The sequence below is a fragment of the Balaenoptera borealis genome, assembly GCF_965194805.1.
Source record: "Balaenoptera borealis genome assembly, chromosome: 12".
Taxonomy (NCBI): Eukaryota; Metazoa; Chordata; class Mammalia; order Artiodactyla; family Balaenopteridae; genus Balaenoptera; species Balaenoptera borealis.
The window spans coordinates 47,655,017-47,680,408 of record NC_138869.1 but is presented as its reverse complement, the minus strand read 5'-3'; the positions used below and the strand labels follow the sequence as shown (position 1 = coordinate 47,680,408).

Below are 25,392 nucleotides of genomic sequence, written 5' to 3'. Positions count from 1 at the left end.
TTTTTATCTGACAAAGTAAAGAGAAAAAAAAAATACTTGGAAATTATGGGAAAATGCAAAGAAAAAATATCACCCATTTACCTATCACTCAAAGAGAATCTCACTTTGAAAACATTTTGGTGCATTTCCTTCCCATCTTTCTTATGCACGTAATACATAAATATTACAAAACGGAAACCATATTTGTGCATTCTGTAATTTCTCAGTAAATTTTCTCAGTAATATGGTCCTCCTACCTCATTAAATGGCTGCAATGTAACTAACCCCCAGCTCACTCCTAATAAGCATTGAATATCCTATGCACACTCCTTTGGAAACGTTGGCTTATTTCCCGTCTTAGGTCTAGCTTTAGAAGTAGAACCAGAAGCAGGAATTCTTGTGCAGTTTGTGGAGGGTGTACTCTGAGCTGGAGCATGTGAAGGAAGTAGGACAGAACAGGGAATGGAGCTGGGAAAAGACATGGGTTCCCATGAAGCCCAGCCTCAGCCTGATCCCACAGGAACTCTGAAGCATAAAGGGCCTCACGGGACTGTCCCACCTTGAGGCAAGGGGATGGTCAGATACTGGCTGCGGTTGCCCCCAGAGGGGTGATATAGTCTGCTAAGGCGGAGACACTTCCCTTCAGCCCAGGGACATGTCCTCAGGCAACAGGGGCATTCACCAGCCTTTAGCAACCAACATTCACAGCAGCTGGGGATGGTCATACTGGCTCCTTAAACAGGATCTAGGTGGGACACGAACAACATCTAGTGTCCTTAGGATACACTCTTGAAGGCAGAATTGCTGGATTTCTAAAAGCTTTGAGTCATATTACCAAGTTGGGGTCCCAAAAACTGAACCAGTTTTCACTCCGCCCAGCTGTATATGAGAGTAGCTGCTTCCCCACAGCCAAATCGACTGCAGGGTTTCCCCCCACCATCCACTCCCACCCATGCCTTTTCCTCTTCATCAATCTGATAAAAGAAAAACGGCATCTTCTCTTCATTTGAATTTCCTTGATTACCAATGAAATGCAGCATTCTTTTTCAGAGTTCACTGGTGAGTCTTATTTTCATTTTCACGAACATCCTTTGTTGCTTTTATTTTTAAACTAAGTCACTGTTAGCAATCCCTTTGGTTCACTTCCAAAATCCAATTAGAGAAGGTTTCCTTTCTCACTTGTGTTCAGCTCCCCTGCAAAGTATAAGCAGGGCTGTGTGTCCCTGTTGGCTCCGAGGAAGTCCTCGTTTGTATCTCGCAGGGCCTCCTCCACTACCCGACCCTACCTCCCAGAGCAGAGAAAAAAAATGATGCAGGCAAACTGGTTACCAACGCTCTCTCAGGGGCTGACTGGGTCCTTCCCTGTCCCTGGGCCCCAGTGCTTTGGGTCTAGGCCGCCTACCATTTTGCTCCTTTCCTTCCAGGCCTTTGAAGATTTTTACCTTGACCAGAAGCCCACGGTGAAGGCCTTGCTGGAGTACACCGACAGGGTGTTCACGTTTATCTTTGTGTTTGAGATGCTGCTCAAATGGGTGGCCTATGGCTTTAAAAATTACTTCACCAATGCCTGGTGCTGGCTGGACTTCCTCATCGTGAATGTGAGTGTCCCAGTGGGCACTTGTGGGGTTTGGGGTCCTTTCCCCTGGCTGATGGCTGCACTTAATGCAAAGGAAGCTTGGAGACCTGGCCTTCAAGGGTGACTCCAAAGAGGAGTCTTAGCAAGGGGTCTGAGAATAACCCTGCATACCTGTGATCCAGGTAAGGTCCACGCAGTACATGATTCCAACACAACAGTGACACTCAGGTGAGTCTTCAGTTCCTAGGTCTCCATCCAGAAAGACCACTTACTACCTCTGTATTTTACATCCAAAGCAAGATGGCACATGACCTTGCGTCCATTGTCAAGGCTTCTAGACCTAGGGATGCTGAGGACTTCCTGGCACAGAGAACCTGCCCTCCCACTGACTCAATGATTCCCAGCCCTGGCTGCACTTTAGAATTACTTGGAAAGCTCTTAAGAACACAGTGAACAAGCACTACTCTTCCCAGAGATTGGGGTCTTACTGGTCCTGGGTGGAGTCCATGCATCAGTATTTTGTAAAAGCCCCTGGGCATGTCCAATGTGTAGACAGGATTGAGAACCACTGAGCTTAAACCACTGGTGTCTCCCCAGTGGCACTAAAAGGGGCAAAGGGTCCCTTTGGAGAGATGATGAGCTGGAGCTCATGTGTTCAGATGAACCTGTGGCCACTAGCCCTGCATTAGGGGATTTACCAAGTGCCTCCCACACATTAAACTTGAGATTCCTCAAAGGTGTGAGGAGACCGTCCTCAATAAACTCTCTTAAGAGCTCTCCTAGCCCCCAAAGCCCGGAGTGAGCTCCTCCTCCTCTTAACCACACAGCCCTCTATCTATCCAGGCCCTTGCAGTCTTGGCTTTTCAGGATGGCTGCCTGAGCTATTTGTTCACTGCTGCACGTCTGAGGATCCCTGCAGGTGGGGGAGGCACGTGCTATGTTTGCCTCTGCTTCCCACACTCCCACAGCCACTGGTGCCAAGGTCTGCACATCAGAGGTGTTAGAAAATGTGTCTGTATTTGGTGCTTGCCTCCTGAAGCTGGATGGGGTCCAGTTCAGAACATTCTGTCCAGTCTCCTGTGTTGGCAGGTCCTCCACAGCAGATCTGTGCACCCAATTCTCTTCTTTCCTGATACCAATGCGCTAGCAGCATCAGGCCACCGTACCACAGGGATTAGCTGTGAGGCCTGCAATCTGAGTCACAGGTGATAATTTTGTGCGTATCATATAATTATTCATAAATGAAAGGAAAATTTTATTCCAGCTACCCACTCTTGTTAGGGGCAGTCACTCCTAAGTAGGTCTCACTAGTTTCAGTCCTGATCCCCTGATGTGGTCACCCACTCATCCATCCATCCATCCGCCTACTAATCCTTCCTTCTGACCATCCATCCCTCCTTCTATCTATCCAACCATTCACCCTTCCTTTTTCCTTCCTTCCAAACATCCATTCATGTTTACTTCTTCTGTTTATCCTGTCAGTCCTCTCCTTCCATCCATCTATTCTCACTCTTCTTTCCCTCCTCCCTTCTGCCCATCTATTCATCCTAACCTTCCTTCCATCCCTCTATCAATTTGTCCTTAACCCTTCTTTCTATCTTTTGATTTGTCTTTCTATTGAACTATCCAGTCATCTAACCTTCTATTCACTCATTCAAGCACCTTTCATCCAATTTTCCTTCTGTTCACACATTTTCCATCTTTCTATTCTTCCTTTACCTCATCCATCTATCCTTCCTTTCTTCCACCCATCTGTCCACTCACCTCTTTTTCTTCCATTCATCCATCCACGCACCCATTCTTCCATCCAGTCAACCTTCATCATTCTCTAATATCTTCCATTCCTCTGCCCATCTCTCTATCTTTTCATTCATCCATCATTTATCCAGCCATCCAACCTTCCCCAATTCATCCATCCCATTCATCCACTATCCATGATTTTATATTTTATCTTTCTTCTTTGCTTTCTTTCTTCCATTCTTCCTTTCAACTCTCATATCCATCTTTGTATCATTTAGTCCATTCTTCTATCCAACCATCATTCAACTTTCCATCAAGATTTCGTCCTTCTTTCTTTCCTTCCTTCCATCCATCCATCCCAACATGCCTCTCTCTATTTTTTCAATTTATCAAGTGCTTATTTATATCAATAACTACTGCATATAGGATTGTTTTATGAAGTGCTCTGGGGGGGATAGAAGCCAAGAAATAAAAATTCCCTATCTCCAGGAGTTTATTTACTTTACTCTTCCAGTAGATAGGACAACAGAGAGAAATAAGCATATGATGAGGGAAGATGTGGTGAGCACGGCTGGAAATAGTGTCTTAGGGACACAGAGACATGAACCTGCTTCCACTCTGGGGGTGGGGTAGCTGGGCAGGCTTCATATAGGAGGTGGCATTAGATATAAGGCTTAAAATGAGCAGGAGCAACAAGGTGCAAAAAGGACTGGGGGTGGTCAGTCTTAATTAAAGAATGACCCTGGGCAAAGGCACAGACACAGGTACATTTAGGGAACAACTTGATTTGGGTAGGATACGTGGGTGAAATATGACTGGAAAAGCAGGCTGTGGCCATATAATACAGGCTAAGGAGTCTGGAGCTTATCCTGAGATGATAAAGCATCAATGAAGGTTGGGAGTAAGAGAGAAACATGATCATAATCAAATTTGCAGAGGAGAATGGATGGGATGGATGCAATACGGAAGCCTAGAGACCAGTTGGGAGGCTTGTGGCCTGAGCAGTGGGAATGGAGCTGGGCTTGGATGGGAGGGCTTTGATGGAGAGGCCCCAGCTCCTAATTGCCCCAACTGCAGATTTTGCTCATGAGGCAGCCTTCCCAGGGGCTGAGCAAAAGACTGAACAGGGTCCAGCATGGAACTGGCCCCAAACCTCCTGCTCTCACTTAGCCAGGCAGCTGGGTGCCACCTGCTGGTGTCTGGAGCCTTGCCTGGTTGGAGGAAGGGGGTCGTTTGCATTCCAGTTTTCTGTCCTGGTGGAATAAGCCACCATTCAGAGAACAGGCATTGTTTGGGGCTCTAGCATCCAAGTGTAAACCCTTCCCTTTCTGACATCCCCTCGTAGCTGTCAAGATAAGCTTAGCCTGAATTCAGCCCACCAGTCGTGGTGCAGTTGGGGGTCTCCCAGGATTGGGTCACAGTCTCTGGCAAGCTCAAGCCAATGCATAGGGTATCTCCCTGGAACCTTCAAAGTTCCTGGAAGGTGTGACCATTTTTCCATGTAAGTTTGTGCCTTTGCAGTCCTTGGTCCAACACTTTAAAAAATGCAAAACTGACCAACCAAGAGGGACTCACAACTCAGTCATTATATCTCAGCTGTCTGTCAAAGCTGAATCTCCTGGCCCCATGCCAGTCACTCTTCCTGAAAAACTGCAGAGCTGTGAGGGCCTCGGAGTTCTCTTAGTCTGATTCCTCATTTTACAAAGGTTGAAAGTACAACCTGCACTAACAAGGCACTGACCCAAGGTCACAAAAATATCAGGGTTGAGAGGGAACTAGACCCCACCCAGCCCAGGACTCTTTCTTTCCCACTTTTCTCAGCATGTACAATTGAGACTCACCTTATATTCCTCAAGATAGACTTTCTGCATAACCCCCATGAAGGGCCAGCATCTCTCCAAGTCTCTGAAAGTCAATCAAATTTTAAAGGCTGTTGGGACCTGGCTGGTGCCTCTAGAGAGGAAAGGGAAGGCTGATTTACTACACTGGGAGCTTGATCACCTACATACAAGGGGGTGGCGATGTGGGAGACTGAGATTTTCTTGGCCAAAAGTTCAGATAAATGATGAATGAAATCTTTAATGAAAGAGAAGAGATTGGACTCTCACTGTACCTCTCGTTGGAGTTCAGAATAAGGTGGGAGCCAGGATGATGGCTCTGACAGAGTAGGGAGTGGGAGGGATTTCCTGTCTCCATCCACCAGGGTCAACTTTCTGGGACCCTAGGGTGATGCTTTTGCTCTCTGCCTGCACTCAGATCTCACTGACAAGCCTTATAGCGAAGGTGCTGCAGTATTCTGATATGGCATCCATCAAAGCCCTTCGGACCCTCCGTGCCCTGCGGCCACTGCGGGCCCTGTCTCGATTTGAAGGCATGCGGGTAAGACCTATCTCCTAACTGCTCTGGTCTGCAGCATTTGGTACCCATTCCCCCTTTACGCCCTCCATACTACTGACCCTGAGCTCCAGGCCCTACCCCCACAGGTCAGCTCAGGGGTCCTCACTCTCTGCTGTCACGTTGGTGGTGCTGCAGTATCCTAACTCTCCTAGTTCTCCTTCAAGTCCCTCTGTAAGCCCTCTTCCCTTCTCACCTCAAACATCACATCTACCAGGACTCAGACCTCACTCTCTCCTGCTCTTAGTGAGGCAATCCTGCTTCACGGCATCACAAGCATCTCTTACCTCAATCTCCCCACCCTGCCTTTTGTCCTGATTGCCAAAATCTCCGGAACACCCTAAGCTCTTCATCTTTCCATGACAAATGAGCCTTGCCTCTGGCACTCCATTTAAATGCAGTGACATTAGCAACTCAGCAGCTCAGTCACCACCCACTGGAATGCATCTTCTCTCCAACCCAGCACAGTCATTGGGTCCTATGGATTCTCTCCTTTCATCCATCCCTCTCCTCATCCAAGGCTTTCAGCTGCCACCTCGCCCTCACTGTCTTCCTCAGGATGGAATGCTCACAAGTCTGGCCCTTGTCTTATGGGGGATGAGGGACTGCTCATTTTCTCCCCTCCCCTTCCACATAATTATGAAAGTCTTCTGGTATAGAAAGCAACGTTTGCTTTCTTCCTCCACCACTGCCTCAAAGAAGACATCGTACCTTCAAAACAAAAGTGGACTTTTAAAATTAACTTGTATCTTTACAAATGCTAGGAGCTTATGATTGAATACTTTGCTGTTTATTTTATCTCCAGGTTGCTAATTTACAAATAAGCAAGTTTGTGAATATGGATTTGGGTTTTCACTGATTCTTGACCAAAGCACACTATAAACTGTATTTTATAAACATATAGTTTATAAAATAAAGCAAAGTTCTAGAAGTCTGTATGTGAAAGTACAAAACACACACTCGCACCCCTAAATGAGTACGTATGTGCTTGTAAATGTGTCCATCTCCTCAATCCTAAGGAGAGACACTGAAACCTGCCCTGAATGAACTTCAGAGAGAATGTATAAACCCATCCTCACTGCCCAGTGTCTCTGTCTTCTGAGTCTGAATTATGGCTCTATTTAACCCACTTCTCTTGCTTCCACTGGCTCATGAAGCAGCCCGAGTGAGGGTAGAAAGAACTGGGATCGGGCAAGAAGTGTGTGGCATCGGTGGGGTTCCAGGTCTTTCTGCCTTTCCCCCTAGGTGGTGGTAGATGCCCTGGTGGGCGCCATCCCCTCCATCATGAACGTCCTCCTCGTCTGCCTCATCTTCTGGCTCATCTTCAGCATCATGGGTGTGAACCTCTTTGCAGGGAAGTTTCAGAAATGCATCAACAAGACCAGTGAAGGCTTTCTTCTTGTGCCTTGGACTACTGTGAATAACATGTCTGACTGTGAACGTCAAAACCACACTGGAAGCTTCTTTTGGGTCAATGTGAAGGTCAACTTTGATAATGTTGCAATGGGCTACCTCGCACTTCTGCAGGTGGTGAGTCCTGAGATCAACCATGTCTCTTCCTTTGGCTGCTCGATAAAGTGGAGGGCCTGGGGTCTCCCAGAAGATGCTATGTGGAGACTTTGCAAGGGGTAGCACTCAGTGTGAAGTGAGATTATTCCCTGTTCCTACAGACTGCACCATGAGGTTAGAGGGCCCTACCAATGAGTGTGATCTCCCAGTAGTGCAATTAGACCAATTTGGGCTAATAGAATAGAATAAAGCGATAGGCCTGCCATGGGGCTATATCAGGTGATGACTTAGAATTCACTACTTGTACAAAATAGACCTGGTATAGCCACACAGACTGCACAGTCTTCTATTGCAAATCGTCTCCTAGAGGGTAATAAATTATGTTCCAGTCTATTGTAATGATAGATAATGCTTGTGATGATAACAGTCAATAACATTCATGCCTCCATTCATTCATTCATCCTTTGACTTCATCCACTTGTTCATTCAGTGTTGATGCAATTGCTTATACATTTGTCATGCAGTTACCCACAACTTCCTGCACTCCACCCTTTGTTCATGCATTCGTTCAACAACTAGTCCCTGAGTAGCTATGGTGTGCCAGGCACTGAAATCAGAGACATGTCAGAACTGACTCCAGGGGGGCCAATGCTCTATGAGAAAAACAGACAAATAAGTGAATCAAAACAGAGCCCAATGTAGGTGGATGGGCAGACACTGAGTGGCCTCTGTTCCTTGTTTCCAGGCAACCTTTAAAGGCTGGATGGACATCATGTATGCAGCTGTCGATTCCCGGGAAGTGAGTCTCAGCCCGTGGTGCCTACCGCCTCCCCCTCTGTGCCTCCCGCCCACATTAGTCTATTTGAAATGGGGTGAAGGTGGCCTTGGTGCTGGAAGAGGCGATCACCCAGCAGTCTGGCACTATCCCCCCACGGAGCAGTGTCCAGCTGGCCTTCTGTTGGATATTTAAGCTGACCTAGTCTCCTAGGCTTCTCAAGTTCTTCCTCTGTTCACCATTGAGGAAATTATCAGATAACCTCTAAAGGACTGTGCATGAGGGCACTCCCTGGGCAGAGGCGGGGGCGAGGGCAGTGGCTAGCTAGAACAGTGGAATTTCAGGTACTGCCACGGCAGCCAGGTGGAAGAGATGGGTGCTGTTGGGGAAGGACCCTTTCCTGCTGGGGCACAAGACACCGCTGATGCCCTGCCCCATATCCCCTCAACCCACCTCTAAGTTCACTCTCATCCTTTGTTTCTTATTCTGTCTGAGATTTGATTTTCTTCAGTGCCTCGGAGCTGGCTCAGCACCTCTTCCCCCAAGGGCAGAGGACTGCGAGTCCACAGGGGCAACCCTCACAGATAAGCTCTGGGAGTCTGTAGATAAAAGCTCTCACTTCCCTGTCCCTTGGAGGTACAATTCTGAAGTGTGTTCTACAATCCTTAGAGCATGGAGTGCCTGTTGCCCATGGTAGTGGTGCTGCCTTTATCCTGTTCCTGCCTTCCCCTCTCTCACTTCTGCTTCCTGGGATCACCTCCCAAATAAGCCACCTGCAGCCAGGTCCTTGTCTCAGGGTTCTTTGGGGTAAACACAAACTAAGATGCCCCCTCGTCCCCATGCCCCCACTTGTCTGCTCACAGGTGAACATGCAGCCCAAGTGGGAGGACAACGTGTACATGTACTTGTACTTCATCATCTTCATCATTTTTGGTGGCTTCTTCACACTCAATCTCTTCGTTGGGGTCATCATTGACAACTTCAACCAACAGAAAAAAAAGATAAGTGGGGCTCAGGTGTTTCTGTGGTAGTGATGAGTCTTAGACTTACCGTCGGTCCCCGGGCCTCGTGACTGAAGCAACACTAGTCACAGCCCCCATGCCTGACCAGGAGCCCAATCTTGGCCTTTAGCACCAACACCGACCTTTGCCCCCTGATTGCAGGCTTCACCCCTGTCTGGGGTCTGGGCCCAGAGAGGGCTGAAGGCTGCCATCTGGGGGCAATAACAGTGGTGTGTGTTATGCTATCTCTCTGCACTTAGGGGGCCAGGACATCTTTATGACAGAGGAGCAGAAGAAGTACTACAATGCCATGAAGAAACTGGGCTCCAAGAAGCCCCAGAAGCCCATCCCACGGCCCCTGGTAAGCCCCAGAGCTCGCCTCTCTAGCAGAGAGTGTCTGGAAATCCAACCTGACAGTCCATGCCTGTGCTGGTAGGCGTCTGGCCAATGCTCTCTGTGGAGGAGGAGATCTGGGTTGAGTTTGAGGATAAGGTAATGAGAGTTCCCAGGCTCAAGGAAGAAAAGTCTACAAGAAGCAACTCTGATCTTCTGGAGTGAACATACTCCTGCAGGTGTTCCAAATAGACCTGTTTAGGGAAGTACTTGAGTTGCCTAACAGGCTTAAGGTTCCAGCACCAGATCAGGAACAGATTAGGCTAAATGATAGTAAAGATGGTTAGAGCCCTGAGATGAAACATTTGTTGTTACGCATTTTGATGTAGGTTGCAATGGATTGGCAGCCTCACCCCACATTCTACCCCATGCCTACAGGAAGAGAGGAAATGGCCAAACCCAACCACCCTGGGATCCTGGGCCCAGTCATGGTCATGGTCAGGTGACACAATAGGAACCAAAAATTATCCTACTCTAGTGTTGAAAGATTGACCAAAACTTAGAGGCATACTCCCCTGTGATTCCTTTATTCACAAAGATCCATGACACAATCCCATTAGCCCTTCCCCACACAAGGGCAAAACCTAAGGACCTTCAGCAAAGGTACAGGCCTTTCCCTAAATGAATCAGGGAGACATACATTCTGTTGACCAAGACATTAGAATTTCTAAATCAAGGCATGGGGTTTGCATAAGGTACTAAAAACTTCATGAGCACAAAGTCTTAAAAACATTTACAGGAAGGAAAGAAAATGCTATGACCTTTCACATGCTTTACTTGGAAACAGTGGTCACAAATGTATTACTATTCTCCATTCTGATAAGAAGTGTTACAATGGGGAGTGATAAGATGTTCAGACCTCTGTAGGGGCAGAGGTGTCCTTCCAAATACCTCATAAGATCAAGATAACTGGGGTTGAGTTAGCCTGAGGGAGAGTCCCTAAGGCTCAGGGAGTATCCCTCCAATGTCCAGTGGGCAGGAACAGGCTCAAAATTAGAAGATGTAGGTGAAAGGCTGAGCCCAGCCAATCAGAGTCAAGCAAGGGTTATGGGAGAAGGATCCTAAGACCTAATGAGAAGCGAGCAGTTAGATCCCTGCTGACCTTTTCTGCTGGCTGGACTGAGGTTGAATCCACATTTGAACAGACACCAAGGTGTTCTGTGCTGGGGTCAACCCTTGGCAAAATCATGACAGTTTTGGGTACCCTTCCCTACATACTTGATCCTTCTCTCTATAACATCTCAGCTTCTCCCCTCTTATCAGCCAATCCCACAGGCCACCATAGCTTCCTCCTCTCAAGGAAGACAATTTCCTTGGGACAGGGTGAGCTGCATTTCCAAAAGGGACCCTGGAAAGGACACTATCTTAATACAGAGGTAGGAACCTAATGCTGAAATTCCAGGCACTGCAGTAGGAGTGGAAGTCAGTGGTTGGGCAGGAAGACCTACAACAAAATCATCATGTCTCTTAATCAAGCCATCCCCAAGGTCCTCCAAGGTTGGCACTGGAGGAGGTCTTCCATACGGATAAGCAAAGTGAGACCTCATAGCCCAGCTGTGTTCCTGACATTAGCCATCCCTTTGGATGGGAGGGGGTGTATATTACTAACTAACTATCCACACTATAATAGCTTTATTGGAGGAACATGGCTTTCTCCTTAATATTCTGGTCCAGGCACGACAAACATTATTTCCTTTGTTCCCTTTAGCATAGCTGAGGCAAGGCTGGAACATTTAAACAAGACTTTGAGGTTTAGGGATACCAAAAGGGAAACTAGCAGATCAGGGCCCAGGCAGCAATTGCATCTGGCTGCTCTCCAGGGCCCACGAGCCTTGGCCCATCCTAGCTCCTGGCCGGCATCCATATGGCAGGCAACGTCTTGGCACCCACCCCACAGTGAGACAAGCCTGATCATCTGCCCTCCACAAAGTCCAGAGCCAAGAAAGAAGCCCAAGCAATAAGAGAAATGCCCACTCCCACCTAAGACTCACCTTCCCAGCTCCAGTTTCCTCCTCACTAGATTATTGGCACTGGAAAGGCCATCTTCTTCCCTGAGGGGTCCCAACAGGTTGAGCTGGTCAGGTAAGCTGAGCATTGGCACAGGACTCTGCTCCACAGGTGCATGGGTGCCAGTTCATGGCAGGGCCAGCCTCGGATGACATAGGGACCTCCAACACAGGCATGTACATACTACTCCTTGCCACACGTGAAGCCCAAGTTCTAAATCTTATGCTTCATCCATAGCAGAGACTAAGGCTTCCACAAGACTGGGAAATTTTATTCTATAACATTCCCTACTATAGAAATCACTAAAAGCAGGTTTCGCATACTCCACTTTATAGGAAAATAATAGGCTCCAGAATATCACATCATCAGTCACCCGCTTCATCATCTCTGAGAGCCCCGAGGGTTGCAAAGAAGTGATCCCTGCCCACAAGCTAAGCCAAGAGCAGCTAGAAAGCTGCTCCACTCCCCAGCAGCTGAATATCCAGGGCAAACTTGATGCCCAGAACTTAGTAATGTTGCCTGCTCTGTTTAATTAGAAGTCATGAATGGGCCTCTTTTTTTTTTTTTTTTTTTTTCTTTTGCCATTTTCAGTGATGAAATGAAAGCTATTAGTGGCTCAGCATCCCAGAAAAGACATGAGCCAGCAGCTATGCCTGGAGCCAGACCCACTCTGATTCTTTGCTCAGACTCTGCAGGGTAGCAACCCATCCCCACCATGAAGCAGAAAGCAGGAACCAGCCTCTGTCACAGCCCTTCTCCCCTTTGTGGCTCCTGGGAGCTCCCTGGTGAGACTCACGACAGGTTCCTTTCTCCCTCACAGCCACTCATGCAGAGCCCTGCACATAGTACACATTCGGGAAGTGCCTGTTGCACAGAATTAAATGTAATCAACCTAGTGGAGTGGCTTTATAATTCTGTTTGAAGTGTGTGTAATTCAGAGCTGTCCGTTCTGTCATCCATTCATTCATCTGCCTATTGATCATCTATTGCATTCCAGATACTATGCAGACACTGGGGATAGAGCAGTGAGATGTTCCTGCCCTCACAGAGGTGACAGTCCAGTGACACAGGAAAACAATTAGTAAAAATCACACACATATTAATTCACAGGCTGGAGAAATTGCCAAGGGAGAAAGAATGGGGTGAAGAGCAAAGGGTACATAGGACTAAGCCTTGAGGAATGCTAATATCTAAAGGTTGAGTAAAGAAGACTCAAAAAAGAGCAGACAGAAAGGCAAGAAAAGAACCAGGGAAGTAAGCCCTCTGGGAACCAAGAAAAGAGAGTTTCAAGGCAGAGGGGGCGGTAAGCAATGCCAAACCAGTATTTTGGACGTTACGAGTGATCTTAACAAGAACCATTTCAATGGCAGGATGGGGACAAAAGCTATGTTGGAGTAGGCTGAGGCGTGAATGGGAAACAGTGATTGCACACAACTCCTTCAAGAAATTTAACTGTGAAAGTGAAGAGAGAAGTAGGCTGGTAGCTGGAGAGAGATGTGAGATTCAGGAAGATTTTTCTCTTAAGTTAGGAAAAACTAGGTCATTAGAGATTTAGGTAAGGAACCGAGAGCTAATAGCCAAGAGTGGCCAAGTGTGGCCAAGAGTCTCACTCATCAGTAATGAAGCAGAGGGACCAAGGAGGTCAGTAAGTGGTAGCAATGAAGAGGGGGCAAAGGAAGGCTAACTTGATGACACAGGCATCAGAGGAGGAAGGGTTTTACAAGACACAGGAGGAACAAAGGTCTGGGAGTGACAATAGGGAACAAGAGGGACCTCCACTCTGCCCCCAGCCCTGGGGTCCATGGCGTGAGGAGATTGAGCAGCCACTGAGTAGGAGGAGAAGTTTGCAGATCAAGGCAGGTGAGTTCCACAGAGCTCAGAAATGTCTGAGAAGGTGAGGGTGGAGGATGAGGTTGGAATCAAGAGCTCACAGACCAGTAAGATGTTAACAGCACAGGAAAGTCTAGAGGGCCACACCAGGAAAAAAATTTTAAACACTGTAAAAATATCCCCCTAAAAATGATCTCTTGGTTGTCCAGGCCACTCTGCCTCTCTCCAAGAATGCAAACAACCAAGACCTGCTTAGACATCTGCACAGCCCAGAAATAAAAAGAACATTTGCAGGAATCAGTTGCACCACTACACTTGACTTTACCCTCAAATAAATACTTTTTCAAGCAGTTCTTGAACTCTCACTCTATGCAGGGCACTACAGGAACACAAAATTAAATAAGACATGGCTCTATCCTCAAAGAGCTTGTTGTCTAGCAGAAAAGAGAAGTATACATGAAACGCTAGAACTCAAGACTGTAAAGGTTGTGGGAGCCCAAAGAAGGGACAGAGCAATGCGGTGTGAGGTGATTGAGGCAGATTCCCTGGAGGATGGGATTGAGGAAGATTCCCTGGAGGAAGTGGGGCTTAAGAGAGATGGATCACTCAACGCTATGGGGATTGATTGATTGATTGATTTTACATCTTAATTGGAGTATACTTGCTTTACAATGTTGTGTTAGTTTCTGCTGGGCAACAAAGTGAATCAGCTATATGTATACATATATCCCCATATCCCCTCCATCTTGAGCCTCCCTCCCATCCTCCCTATCCCACCCCTCTAGGTCATCACAAAGCACTGAGCTTATCTCCCTGTGATATGCAGCAGCTTCAAGGCTGTGGGGATTTAGATGGCCAAGAGAAAGGACTGGAGGGGCACTGCAAGTGGAGGGAAGAGCATGGACAAGGACAAAGTGCCTAGTGACTTCATGGGGCCAGGAGAAGCAATGAGGTAGAAACAACTAAGAGTGAGATTTTGGAGGGTTAGGACTCTGCTTCTGTTGGGATGTGGAGTGTGAGGGAGACAAAAGAGACAGACTTTAAAAACCCATCTGTGAAGAACACAGCCTCTCCAGATGCGTGGTTTATGTGGCCAAAAGGCCTGATGTACCATCCCTTGTTTTCTCAGAACAAGTACCAGGGCTTTGTCTTTGACATCGTGACCAGGCAAACTTTCGACATCATCATCATGGTCCTCATCTGCCTCAACATGATCACCATGATGGTGGAGACTGATGAGCAGAGTGAAGAAAAGACAAAAATCCTAAACAAAATCAACCAGTTCTTTGTGGCCGTCTTCACAGGCGAGTGTGTCATGAAGATGTTCGCCTTGAGGCATTACTACTTCACCAATGGCTGGAATGTGTTTGACCTTATTGTCGTGGTCCTCTCCATTGGAAGTAAGTGGGCATCGCATGTGGTGGGGACACCCAGCCTCTGCTTGGGCTTGTTTTGGCTGCTCTTTCAAAACCAAGGGGACAGCTAACAAACTTTTAAAAACCTACGTTGTATGTTAGAGGAGCCCAGTATTTGCTGCTTTGCAAGAGCAGCAGATTTAAAATGCCCCGGGCCTCTCAGTGAAATGCAGAGGTTTCACTAGCCTTCTCCATGCTGCCATGAAGGGTATTCAGGCACCTACTGTGTGCGCAGCCATCGCCAGAAATTTGGGAGCCTATCGGGAACAATCACTCACAAGAAAACCTAAGATGATGGAGTTTCCAATGGGTCTTATCTTTATGGCCTTCAAAGCAGAGAGTGGGTGGTGTGGTGTGAGGTGAGTCATAAAATACTTTCTGGAAAAGGAGGTGGTTGCCAGAAGAGTGAGGAAAGACTAGGAGGAGATTGTTCAAAGGAGATTCTTAAGTCAAGGGTCTGGAATTAAATCTCTGTATAACTGTCCACTTAGGAAATATGAGTGACAGAAAAGTCAAGGGACCAATGCCAAGAGATCAATGCTATTATGACCTAGTCTGGGTGTTGCTGAATGACAGGCTCAGTATTTGGGGGCCAACGGTGTTTAGAGAAAATGAATGGAGTCAGAGGTTAAAGTGGGGATTGGAGCCACCATAATTGAGTGCTTGCTGAGTTCTGAGCACTGGGCTGGGATCCACGGATCTCCACAACAGCCCTGGGAAGGAGTGTTACTATACTCATTTTATACATTTAATATGGAGCCTCAGAGATTAAGAAAGTTATGCAAGGTCATATAGTTTGTAAAGGGTGGAGCTGAATTTAGACCATGCTAATGTTCTTTTTAATAAACGAATAGCCTCCTACCAACGATCAAGATACCGTCCCTGGCCTTCGTGTGGTTTAGCCAAAGTTGGATCCTATAAAGGCCAAATCCCAGCACGCCAGGTTTACTTTGCATTGTAAATATATCCTGACCTATTATATCATGACCTGCTTACTTTTCATGTCAGGGCATAGCTGTAGATTTTATTTTCCATTGATTTACCATCAAGAGCTAATAGCATCTGAATACAACTCAGCGACACTTAATCTCTCTATCCTGGTGCTGAAACACAGCCTTGGGTTGTGTTTGTTTGGGGAGTTTAAATTTATTTTTGTTTTTTGTTTTGTTTTATTTTCCTATTGCTGCTGGGTTTTCCAGGGGCGGGGCAGGGGAGGTTTGTTTTGTTTGTTTGTTTGCCTTCCAAAGTGAGAGACTCTAAAGACCATTTTTTATTTTATATTAGAGAAGGGAGCTTGCTTATGTGACTTCCCATATCAGTACTATAGAAATAAAATATACTCAGAGTACTCCATTCTTTCATGGGGACACCTTAACTACCAATTCCTATGACCTACACAGCAACACCTGTCACTGGACAGAAATCACTCATAACAACAGCTCGAAAACAAGTGCAAGAACCCACTAGCCATTCTTCCACCCTCCCTCCCTCTCCCCCTTTCTTCCTTTCCACCTGTAAGACATGTATTGATTGTCTAATTGTTACAAGTATGAAGACTCATTCTCCCTAGTAAAGGTAGGCTAGTTGGCTGGCAGAATCCTAGTAGATTATAAAAACACATATGTATCTCACACTATGGGAAAATGCCCCAGTTAAACTGGACTTTAAGAGAGGGGCTTTCATAAATATTTCATAATACAAAATTATAATTATCCCATTTCTCCTCCATTTCCTTCCTCCTTCCAACACAATACTGTGACCACCCATATTCATAGGACAAAAGGCGAGTAGGAGAATGGGATCAAGGGCACCCTGGCAAGGAGAGAGAGTTCTATCATACCCCTCACCATTTCTCCTGAGAGGTTTTGAATCCTGTTTGACCTAAAGGCCTTGCCTAATCTTTGGTGGTCTTAACAGGCCTCCACAGGTCCCCAGGACCAAGCTTCACAAATCTTCAAGTTAGATATAACGTAGGGAGACATACACACTCTTGTTCATATTTCGTGTTAGGGGGCTATAAATGACCTTAAACCAGCCCATCTCTAGGCCCTAACACAGAGTTCAAACACAGCTGGAAATGAAAGAAACAAATAAAATCTATTATGCAGACAGGTGGCCATTCAAAACCATTCTGTTTTAGCTGTCAGCAAGTTGCCCAAGTCCTCAGGCCCCTTATAATTAATACTAGGCCCTGTACAATTATCCACAGGACCATGTGCCAGGAACTGAGTCAATCTTCGCAGTAGGAGATAGGGAGATGAATCATAGTGCGTCCCAGCCTTCACAGAGCACAGGACCAGGGTGGAAGTAAAGGCATGACCCAAAGGCTGAATTCTCAGGGAAGAGCCAGGTCTGTGTTACAGACGGAAACAGACAAAGGACTGTGAGCATGTGGAACAGGGTGCAATCACTTGCAGCTGAACTAGGCTGCAGAAGTTGGGTTTTGACCATGTAGGTTGACTAAGAATGTATCTGGATGGAGGGAAAGATAAGAACATGGTGGGAAAGGTGAGACTTACTCGAGGGAGACAGGGTTTATGCAATGGACACTTACTGAGCCCCTACTTTATGCCATCCACTGTGCCAGGCTCAGAGGGTCCAGAGTCCCTGAATATGGATGCTCACTTGGAGGTCCATACCAGGCAGAGAAGAGGGGATGTGATCCAGCCAACTTTGTCAGGGCTCGTGATTGGAAGTACTAATTAGATCATTTCCCCTCACTTTTGAAGGCCTGGTGTTTTCTGCAGTTCTTACATCACTTGGAAATTTATTCTCCCCAACGCTTTTCCGAGTCATCCGCCTGGCCCGGATCGGCCGCATCCTCAGGCTGATCCGCGGGGCCAAGGGCATCCGCACACTGCTCTTCGCGCTCATGATGTCCCTGCCCGCCCTCTTCAACATTGGGCTGCTGCTCTTCCTGGTCATGTTCATCTACTCCATCTTCGGCATGGCCAACTTCGCCTACGTCAAGTGGGAGGCTGGCATTGATGACATGTTCAACTTCCAGACCTTCGCCAACAGCATGCTGTGCCTCTTCCAGATCACCACGTCGGCAGGCTGGGATGGGCTCCTCAGCCCCATCCTCAACACGGGGCCTCCCTACTGCGACCCCAGCCTTCCCAACAGCAACAGCACCAGAGGGGACTGTGGGAACCCCATCGTGGGCATCCTCTTCTTCACTACCTACATCATCATCTCCTTCCTCATCGTGGTCAACATGTACATCGCGGTGATTCTGGAAAACTTCAATGTGGCCACGGAGGAGAGTACGGAGCCCCTGAGCGAAGATGACTTTGACATGTTCTACGAGACTTGGGAAAAGTTCGACCCGGAGGCCACCCAGTTCATTACCTTCTCTGCCCTCTCAGACTTTGCAGACACGCTCTCTGGCCCCCTGCGAATCCCAAAACCCAATGGGAATATATTAATCCACATGGACTTGCCCTTGGTCCCTGGAGATAAGATCCACTGTTTGGACATCCTGTTTGCCTTCACCAAGAATGTTCTGGGAGAATCTGGGGAGTTGGATTCTCTGAAGGCAAATATGGAGGAGAAATTTATGGCAACTAATCTTTCAAAAGCATCCTATGAGCCAATAGCAACCACCCTCCGGTGGAAGCAAGAAGACATTTCAGCCACTGTCATCCAAAAGGCCTATCGGAGCTACGTGCTGCACCGCTCCATGACGATCGCCAATCCCCCGCCTGTGCCCAGGGCTGAGGAGGTGGCTGTGTCACTCCCAGATGAAGGCTTTGTTGCATTCGTGGCAAATGAAAACTGTGTGCTCCCAGGCAAATCTGAAACTGCCTCTGCCACATCTTTCCCACCATCCTACGACAGTGTCACTAGAGGCCTTAGTGATCAAGTCAACTTAAGCACATCTAGCTCGATACAAAACGAAGGGGAGGCTGCCACTAAGGAAGCCACTGGGCCCTAGTGAGGACCCTCCAGCATGGGCATGTCCAGCTCTGATGTGTCCTTCTGCTCTGTGACAACTTACCACCACTGCCTCCCCAACGCATGCCACTGGTCACAATGTCAGAATGGGTCAGGGAATACAGTTGGTACCCACCTTTGGAGAAACCCTCACACACCAACAGGAGTCAGAAGCAAAGGACATCTCCACGTGACTTCCCTTTTAATTTTCAATATCAGATGATGTGTTCCCTTACTTTCCAGAAAATGTCCCTGGTCCTTTTATTTTGATGGTGACCAGAGCTTATATTTACCAAGACAAACACCTCAGGACCAGAACTTCCAAAGATATATGGCAAGGATGTTGCTAAAGGTCCAAGGTCATCCTCTGTGAAACACCACATACAGATTGGCAGTGTTATTTAGGATTTTGCATGACTGCATGCTGAGCGCTGCCAGACAGCTGCTCCAGCCCAGGGTAATACCTGTGGTCTATGTCATGAAAGGCCTCTGAGAAACCCATTAAAATTAATATTTTTAAAGGTATGTCAAAACCAATGTTATATCCTAAGGCATCATTTTAAAAAATTATGTGACACTGACACATCATAAATCACTTATCCTTCACTTTTCAGGGTTCCTGATATTTTGCAGTTTGGGTTCAGGCTGGGTAGGCAGGAAGGAGCACTGTCCTGGGAGCCTGTTCTCATCCTAACTGACTCTCCCACTGCTTGCCTGGCTGACCTGGGCCAAACTCATTCCCCTCTGAACCTCTTCCCCATGGTGGCAGGGGGCAGAATGGACAGTCTTTGCAGCCTTTGCATTTCATGTTGTAGAACTCAATGATGCCCTGTCCCAATTTAGATGACGAAAATACTCTCCCCTGAAGCGGCAATGGCCAGACCTTTCTGCTGTATGGCCAAAAGACAGCTTTTGAATATATTCTAGAGCCTGTTTCACATCTCACAGACTTTTAAGGATGGAGGTTTTCACATTCCTCTCGGACCAGGACTCCATAATTAGTATAATCAAAAATAAAGGGACATTTTGAGAAAGATGATCTGGGAGACAAAAGGTAAGGCTAATACTTTCTTTAATTCATCCTACAAATGTTATTAAGTACCTATTGTATGACAGGCACTGCTGTAAGCACAAGACATAATGAGAGTTAAGCCCCAAAAGATTCACTGGATTTATGCAGTGAATGGAGGAAGAGTTGTCAAGGGATGATATTCAGGCCAAAGTCACATGGCAGGTCTTGAGATGAAGGAGATTAAGAAGTTTGCGTGATAGCATAAGACATAAAGGGTCTTAATGAGAGCCATGATCGTCTATTAACTCTTGGGACATTCCCTGCCATGATGACAAGGATCAGGTCAATTCATTGATATGTATTTTATCGCTTCATAAGATTTCCCATTTATTCAATTACAAAGACTAAAGACCGGTCCCCCTTACAGGCTTCATGGACACAGATTTTTCTGGGGCCTCACAGAAAAATCTATCCTTTCTCTATCACAGTTGGCCCAGCAGAGGCCAAAGAGGCTTTCAAAATGCTTGTTGGGGTTTGCAAGCACCCACAGAAGCAGGTTAATAAGATGATGATGGAATAGCTGAGGGCACAGGCTGACCCAGTACAGATCAGCTGTTCTCTGGATGCTTGGTTTGTTTCTAAAAGATGAGTTCAACCAAATGGCACTGGACCAGAGAGCACACATATTCACCGTGCAGCTACTTCAACAGCTAAATCTCATGCAGCCGATGAAAATGCCCTCGGAGAGGATGCTTGACCAAGTGTTTATAAGACAGCTGGGTGGACAGAGAGCTTGGGGACTGGCTTACTTTTACAGTGTTTTGTGGAAGAATTAAATGTACCCAACCATCAGACTAGTTTTATTAAGTAGATGATATTATTCTCAGAGATATTCTTGTTACATATTTTGTCCCAGGTTGTGAGTTCAATCGTGTCCCCCCCCAAAAGATATGGACCCCTACCTAAAACTGTATGGTACCTAGGAATCTGACCTTATTTGTACTTAAAATCAGTTCCAGGTGTATCTATATTTGAAAGGCAAATCTATAAACGTTTTAGAAGATAATACAGGGAACTATCTATGTGACCATGAAATTTTAAAAAGGCTGATAAACTTGACTACATTAAAATTTAGAACATAAATTCATGAAAATAGATCATTAAAAAGAATGAAAAGGCAAGCTGTCAAGTGGATAAAATATATAAAACACTTACATCCAACAGAAGTCTAATATTCAGAGGAGATTTTTATTAACATCTATAAATCAATACAAAATAGACAACACAGTAGGAAAAATGGCAAGAGATTTGAAAAGGCACATCACAAAGGAGGAAACCTGAATAATCAATAGGCATATGAAAGAGCACACAACCTAATTAGTAATCAGGGAAATTCAAATTAAAACCAGAGTGAAATATCCCTACACACCTATCAGATTTGTAAAAGTTTTAGAATCTAACAAATATCAACTGCTGGCAAAGATGTAGAGCAACAGGAAGTTTAATGCACTGCTGGCGCGTGTAAATTGGTACAACCATTTTGCAAAACAGTTTAACTTTACTTAAACTCTTTACATATACTCATGACTTGGGTTTTCCACTGGTAGGTATGAAACCTAGAGAAATCCATGCACACATGCTCTAGGAGACGTGAACAAGGTTTCTTATTATCATTGTAATACAACCAAATAGACTCAAATTAGAACAACCTAATGTCCATCAGCAGTAGAATAAATTAATAAATTGTGGTACATTTTTAAAATGTAATTTTATGCGGTAATGAGAATGAGATATAGCCTTGTACAAGTTTATGGATGAATCTTAAAAACATAATATTGAGTGAAAGAAGCCAGTCACCAAACTATACTATACGATTTTATGAGGTTCAAAATCAGGCAAAATTAAATACACTGTTTAGGGATGCATAAAGAAAAGCAGGGATTAGTCCATTAAAGGCAGGGTAGAGGTTAGTAATAGGCGGAAGGAGGCATTGTGACTAGGTCTTTGGCAATGTTCTAATTTCCCACCTAGATGGTTCTCTTTATAAGTGCTGTCTTTATAATCATGTGTTAAGCTAAGCATATATGTCTAATTGCAGTTTTCTGTGTGTGTGTTATAGCTCACAAGTTAAAATTTTTGAATAGCTTAGGTTAGATTCTCCTCCCTCTTCACAGAAGTAGTTACTATCTGCTGCTTTGAATTGTGGTGTTTCTGTCTTGGATTTGGATTATCTGAGCTGAGTTGTAAAAGGATTAGGAGTTCTGTCATAGATAACAGAAAAGGAAATTCTAGAGAAAGGGAACTTTCGACTATCAACCTTATTCAATAACCATCGTCTCTCACAAGTATTATTTCAGTAGCCTTACAGCTTGCCCCCATTTCTACTCTTGTCCCCAGCAGTCTATTCTCAAATAGCAGCCAGAGCTCAAAATCCACCTGTGGCTTCTATGTACTCCAAGTAGACGTTATTACCATGGTTTTACATAATTTAGCCCTTACTCCTCTCTGACCTCATCTTCACCCCAACTCTCTGTGCTTCAGCCACACTGTCTTCCTTGCTGTTCCTTACACACACCAGGCATGCTCTTGCCTCAGGGCAAAGGCCCTTGGAACTTGCTTTTCCTTCAGCCATTATATCCACATAGGTCACTTCCACATTTTCTTCAGTTCTTCCCTTACCAACCTATCTAATTACCAGCCCCATCCAGCACTTACCGCGCTCTGATATGTTATATATGTACTTGCTCATTGCCTGTCTTCCCCACTAGAATGTAAGCCCTGCGAGAGCATGGACTCTACTTGCTCACGGAGGTATCCCCAGCACCAAAAACAATGTCAAAGTAAGTTCACGATATTTGGCTAATTTTTTCTTCTTAATCTGTCCAAAGTTAGCTCCTCATGGCCCAGTACCCAAAGGCCAGCCATCACATAGACAATAGCATAGGATAAACATGTTAACTTCAATAAAAATCTCTATTTAGAAAAAGAGGAATTCCTGGCGGTCTAGTGGTTAGGACTCTGAGCTCTCACTACCAAGGACCTGGGTTCAATCCCTGGTCAGGGAATTAAAATCCCACGAGCTGCGTGGCATGGCCAAAACAACAAAAACATTTAGAAAAAGAGAAACCACATCCAGAAGTGCCAGTCCACAGTATACCTGGGAGTATGTACTTCTGGCCTTGACAGTGGAAGGATTTCTTGGTCCTGCTTCTGGGAGCATTCCTCATCCACTGTCTTACTCCCTCATGAGACAGGAGCACTGGGAAGCAATTTCTTCTATGGGATGAACAGCTTATTGTATTCTCTGTTGGTTACCAGTGAGCCCTGGAAACTGTTTTCAGGTTTGAGCAATCTTGGGCTGTTATTTCCCTGGACTGAAGTTTCTGTGGCAATACAACTCCCTTGAAACACTAGTATGATTTCTATCTCTCGCATTTTACCAACTCATTAGATCTTGTCAGGTTATGGTCCTTCAATCTAGAATCAGGACTGGATATTACTGCCTTTTAGCAATAGATGATTTGCCCTCCTTCACCCCTTAGCTGAATTGCCTGCATCCTGGCCTCAGGCAGCCACCGTACAGAAATATTGTTTAAAAAAGAAAACTGCCCCTACCCCAGTCTGTATTCCACTGGACAGCTCTTTAAATTGGAGTAATATCTCCTTTGCCCTGTAAGAGTACAGGGACATGATCCCTTGAGGGAGCGTGGGAGGAGGGGAGAGTGTCAGGCTTCTCCCAGCTCCCATTCTTACCTCTATCTCTATATTTCCAATCATCAGTATGCTGGCAAATAATTTAACAGTTAGCTCTTCACAAGAAAAAAGAAATCCCTTATTTGTAGCATATTCTGATTTATCTGATGTAAATACTCCCACCATGGCCCATGTCAAGCTACCGACGTGACATCCCTGAAGGCAGATTTGGAAAGAGATGTCGACCTGGGTCAGTATAAGCCGGCTCCAGCACACCACTGTTTCCAACCTCCCTGCTTTTCCTCCACCATTATTAGCTTGAGACAGAAACCTGTTTCTTCTACTCTCCAAGGCATGATTATAAGATCTTGGGTTGCTGGCCATAGTTAGAAAAGGCCTCCCTTTCCGCTTTCATATGAGCCAGTTTTGACAACTCTTTTTTTGTGTGCCTTTACTAAGCCTGCAAGAAGTAGCCCACACCTTTCCAAATTCTGTAGATTTTTCTATCAAGGTCCTTCAACTCCTGCTGTGAGAGGTAGGTGGTCTGAATCTCCAGATATAACAAGCTACAGCTAAAAAGCATAATAGAAATTTCCAGTGTCCCACCCCATTTCATCTTGGCCAATGTCGCACTTTAAGGTCTATTAATAGTAACACCAGTTTCCATGTATCAATTTCTATGTTGGTAAGAGTTATTCGGTTACAAGCAACAACCCATTCTAGCATAAAAGAAATGTACTGGGACTTCCCTGGTGGCGAAGTGGTTAAGAATCCGCCTGCCAGTGCAGGGGACATGGGTTTGAGCCCTGGTCCGGGAAGATCCCACATGCCGCGGAGCAACTAAGCCTGTGTGCCACAACTACTGAGCCTGCGCTCTAGAGCCCGCGAGCCACAAATACTGAGCCTGCGTGCCACAACTACTGAAGCCTGTGTGCCTAAAGCCCGTGCTCTGCAACAAGAGAAGCCCCCTCTCGCTGCAACTAGAGAAAGCCCTCGTGCAGCAACAAAGACCCAACGCAGCCAAAAATGAATAATAAATAAATTTATTTTTTAAAAAAAAGAAATGTACTGGAAGGCTATGGGGAAGTTCAGAAAGAAACTAAACACTGAACACTCAGCAAATATAGCAGCAAAGGTTGGTCAGGTTTCTGGGTATTAGGCACCAATAGACAATCTCTTCATGGGGCCAGGACCAATCAGTTCCTACTTCCCGCCTCGCCCCCCCAACACCCCCGCCGCCAGTGTCCAGATAGGATTCAGATTCCAAGGAGAGAACATCTGATTGGCCCAGCTCCAGCAAGAAAAGGGAGGGGCATTTTGATTGACAGCTCCAGCAAGACTGCAGTCAATTATCTCTTCCCACCCCTTATGCCCACCTTCCCCCCCAAAAAGTTAAGGCACTGTTACCAAATGGAAGAAGGAGGCTAGGCAGACAAAAATGCCTGATGAGTGTTACAAACTTCGAGTTAAATTCATGTTTTGTAAAGATCCCTCTGGCAACAGTGACAAATTACAGAGAAGTTGAAGTTGGAAGCAGAGAGATTAAGGAGGAGGTATGCCAAATGGATTTTTGAGTTTCTCATGCACATTGACTAAAAGTCACCAAGTCTGCTCAGATAGAAGCCCCACAGCATGGACTGGGGTGCCAGCTTCCATCTTCACCTCTGGTGACAGGTCCAAGGCCTTTTCCTCCAGATAAATGCTCCCTAGGACCCAAATATCAGTCATGTACTCTGGCTCTGGAAAACCACTCATATATTGTCTGAAGTGGAAATATGTTTGAGGTGTGTTCTCCTGAGAAGCCCCAGATGAATCATCATCCAAGTGAGTTCAGGCAGAGAAAGCCCAGATTTGCCTGTGGGCATCAAATCTATACCAAGAAAACTTGTGTCTACTGTTGACCCTTTAAAACACCAGTTCTGACAGTAGAACCAACAACCACAACAAAACTTGGTCAAGATGATTCATTGTACGAAGATAACAAATTCTAAAGGGGTATGCGTGAAGAGGACTCATTTTTTTTTTTTTTCCTGAGCAGAACTGAGTTAATTGATTATTAGAAATGTGGCTGCTCTTGCTTACAGATTTAATCATATTACAAAGTAATATAAAGGTATGTGTGTGTGTGTGTG

At 45.8% G+C, this 25,392-nt stretch overlaps 1 protein-coding gene across 6 annotated transcripts in view; it reads left to right on the top strand.

Annotated features, from left to right (window-relative positions):
- Positions 1-25,392, top strand: part of SCN10A (sodium voltage-gated channel alpha subunit 10) — a 99,032-nt gene that overhangs the window by 49,971 nt on the left and 23,669 nt on the right. For 2 of the 6 annotated variants that reach the window (XR_014232869.1, XR_014232870.1), the window contains exons 18-25: positions 1,404-1,577; positions 5,552-5,674; positions 6,935-7,219; positions 7,944-7,997; positions 8,837-8,974; positions 9,231-9,335; positions 14,334-14,604; positions 17,349-19,609. Coding sequence is in view for 2 of the 6 variants with exons in the window: in XM_082348293.1 (XP_082204419.1) it covers positions 1,404-1,577; positions 5,552-5,674; positions 6,935-7,219; positions 7,944-7,997; positions 8,837-8,974; positions 9,231-9,335; positions 14,334-14,604; positions 17,349-18,556 (2,358 nt within the window). In the remaining 4 variants the exon portion in view is untranslated. Of the gene's footprint in view, positions 1-1,403; positions 1,578-5,551; positions 5,675-6,934; positions 7,220-7,943; positions 7,998-8,836; positions 8,975-9,230; positions 9,336-14,333; positions 14,605-17,348; positions 24,149-25,392 lie in introns of those variants that run through there. The other 4 variants (XR_014232872.1, XR_014232871.1, XM_082348293.1 and 1 more) reach the window with 4 other exon arrangements.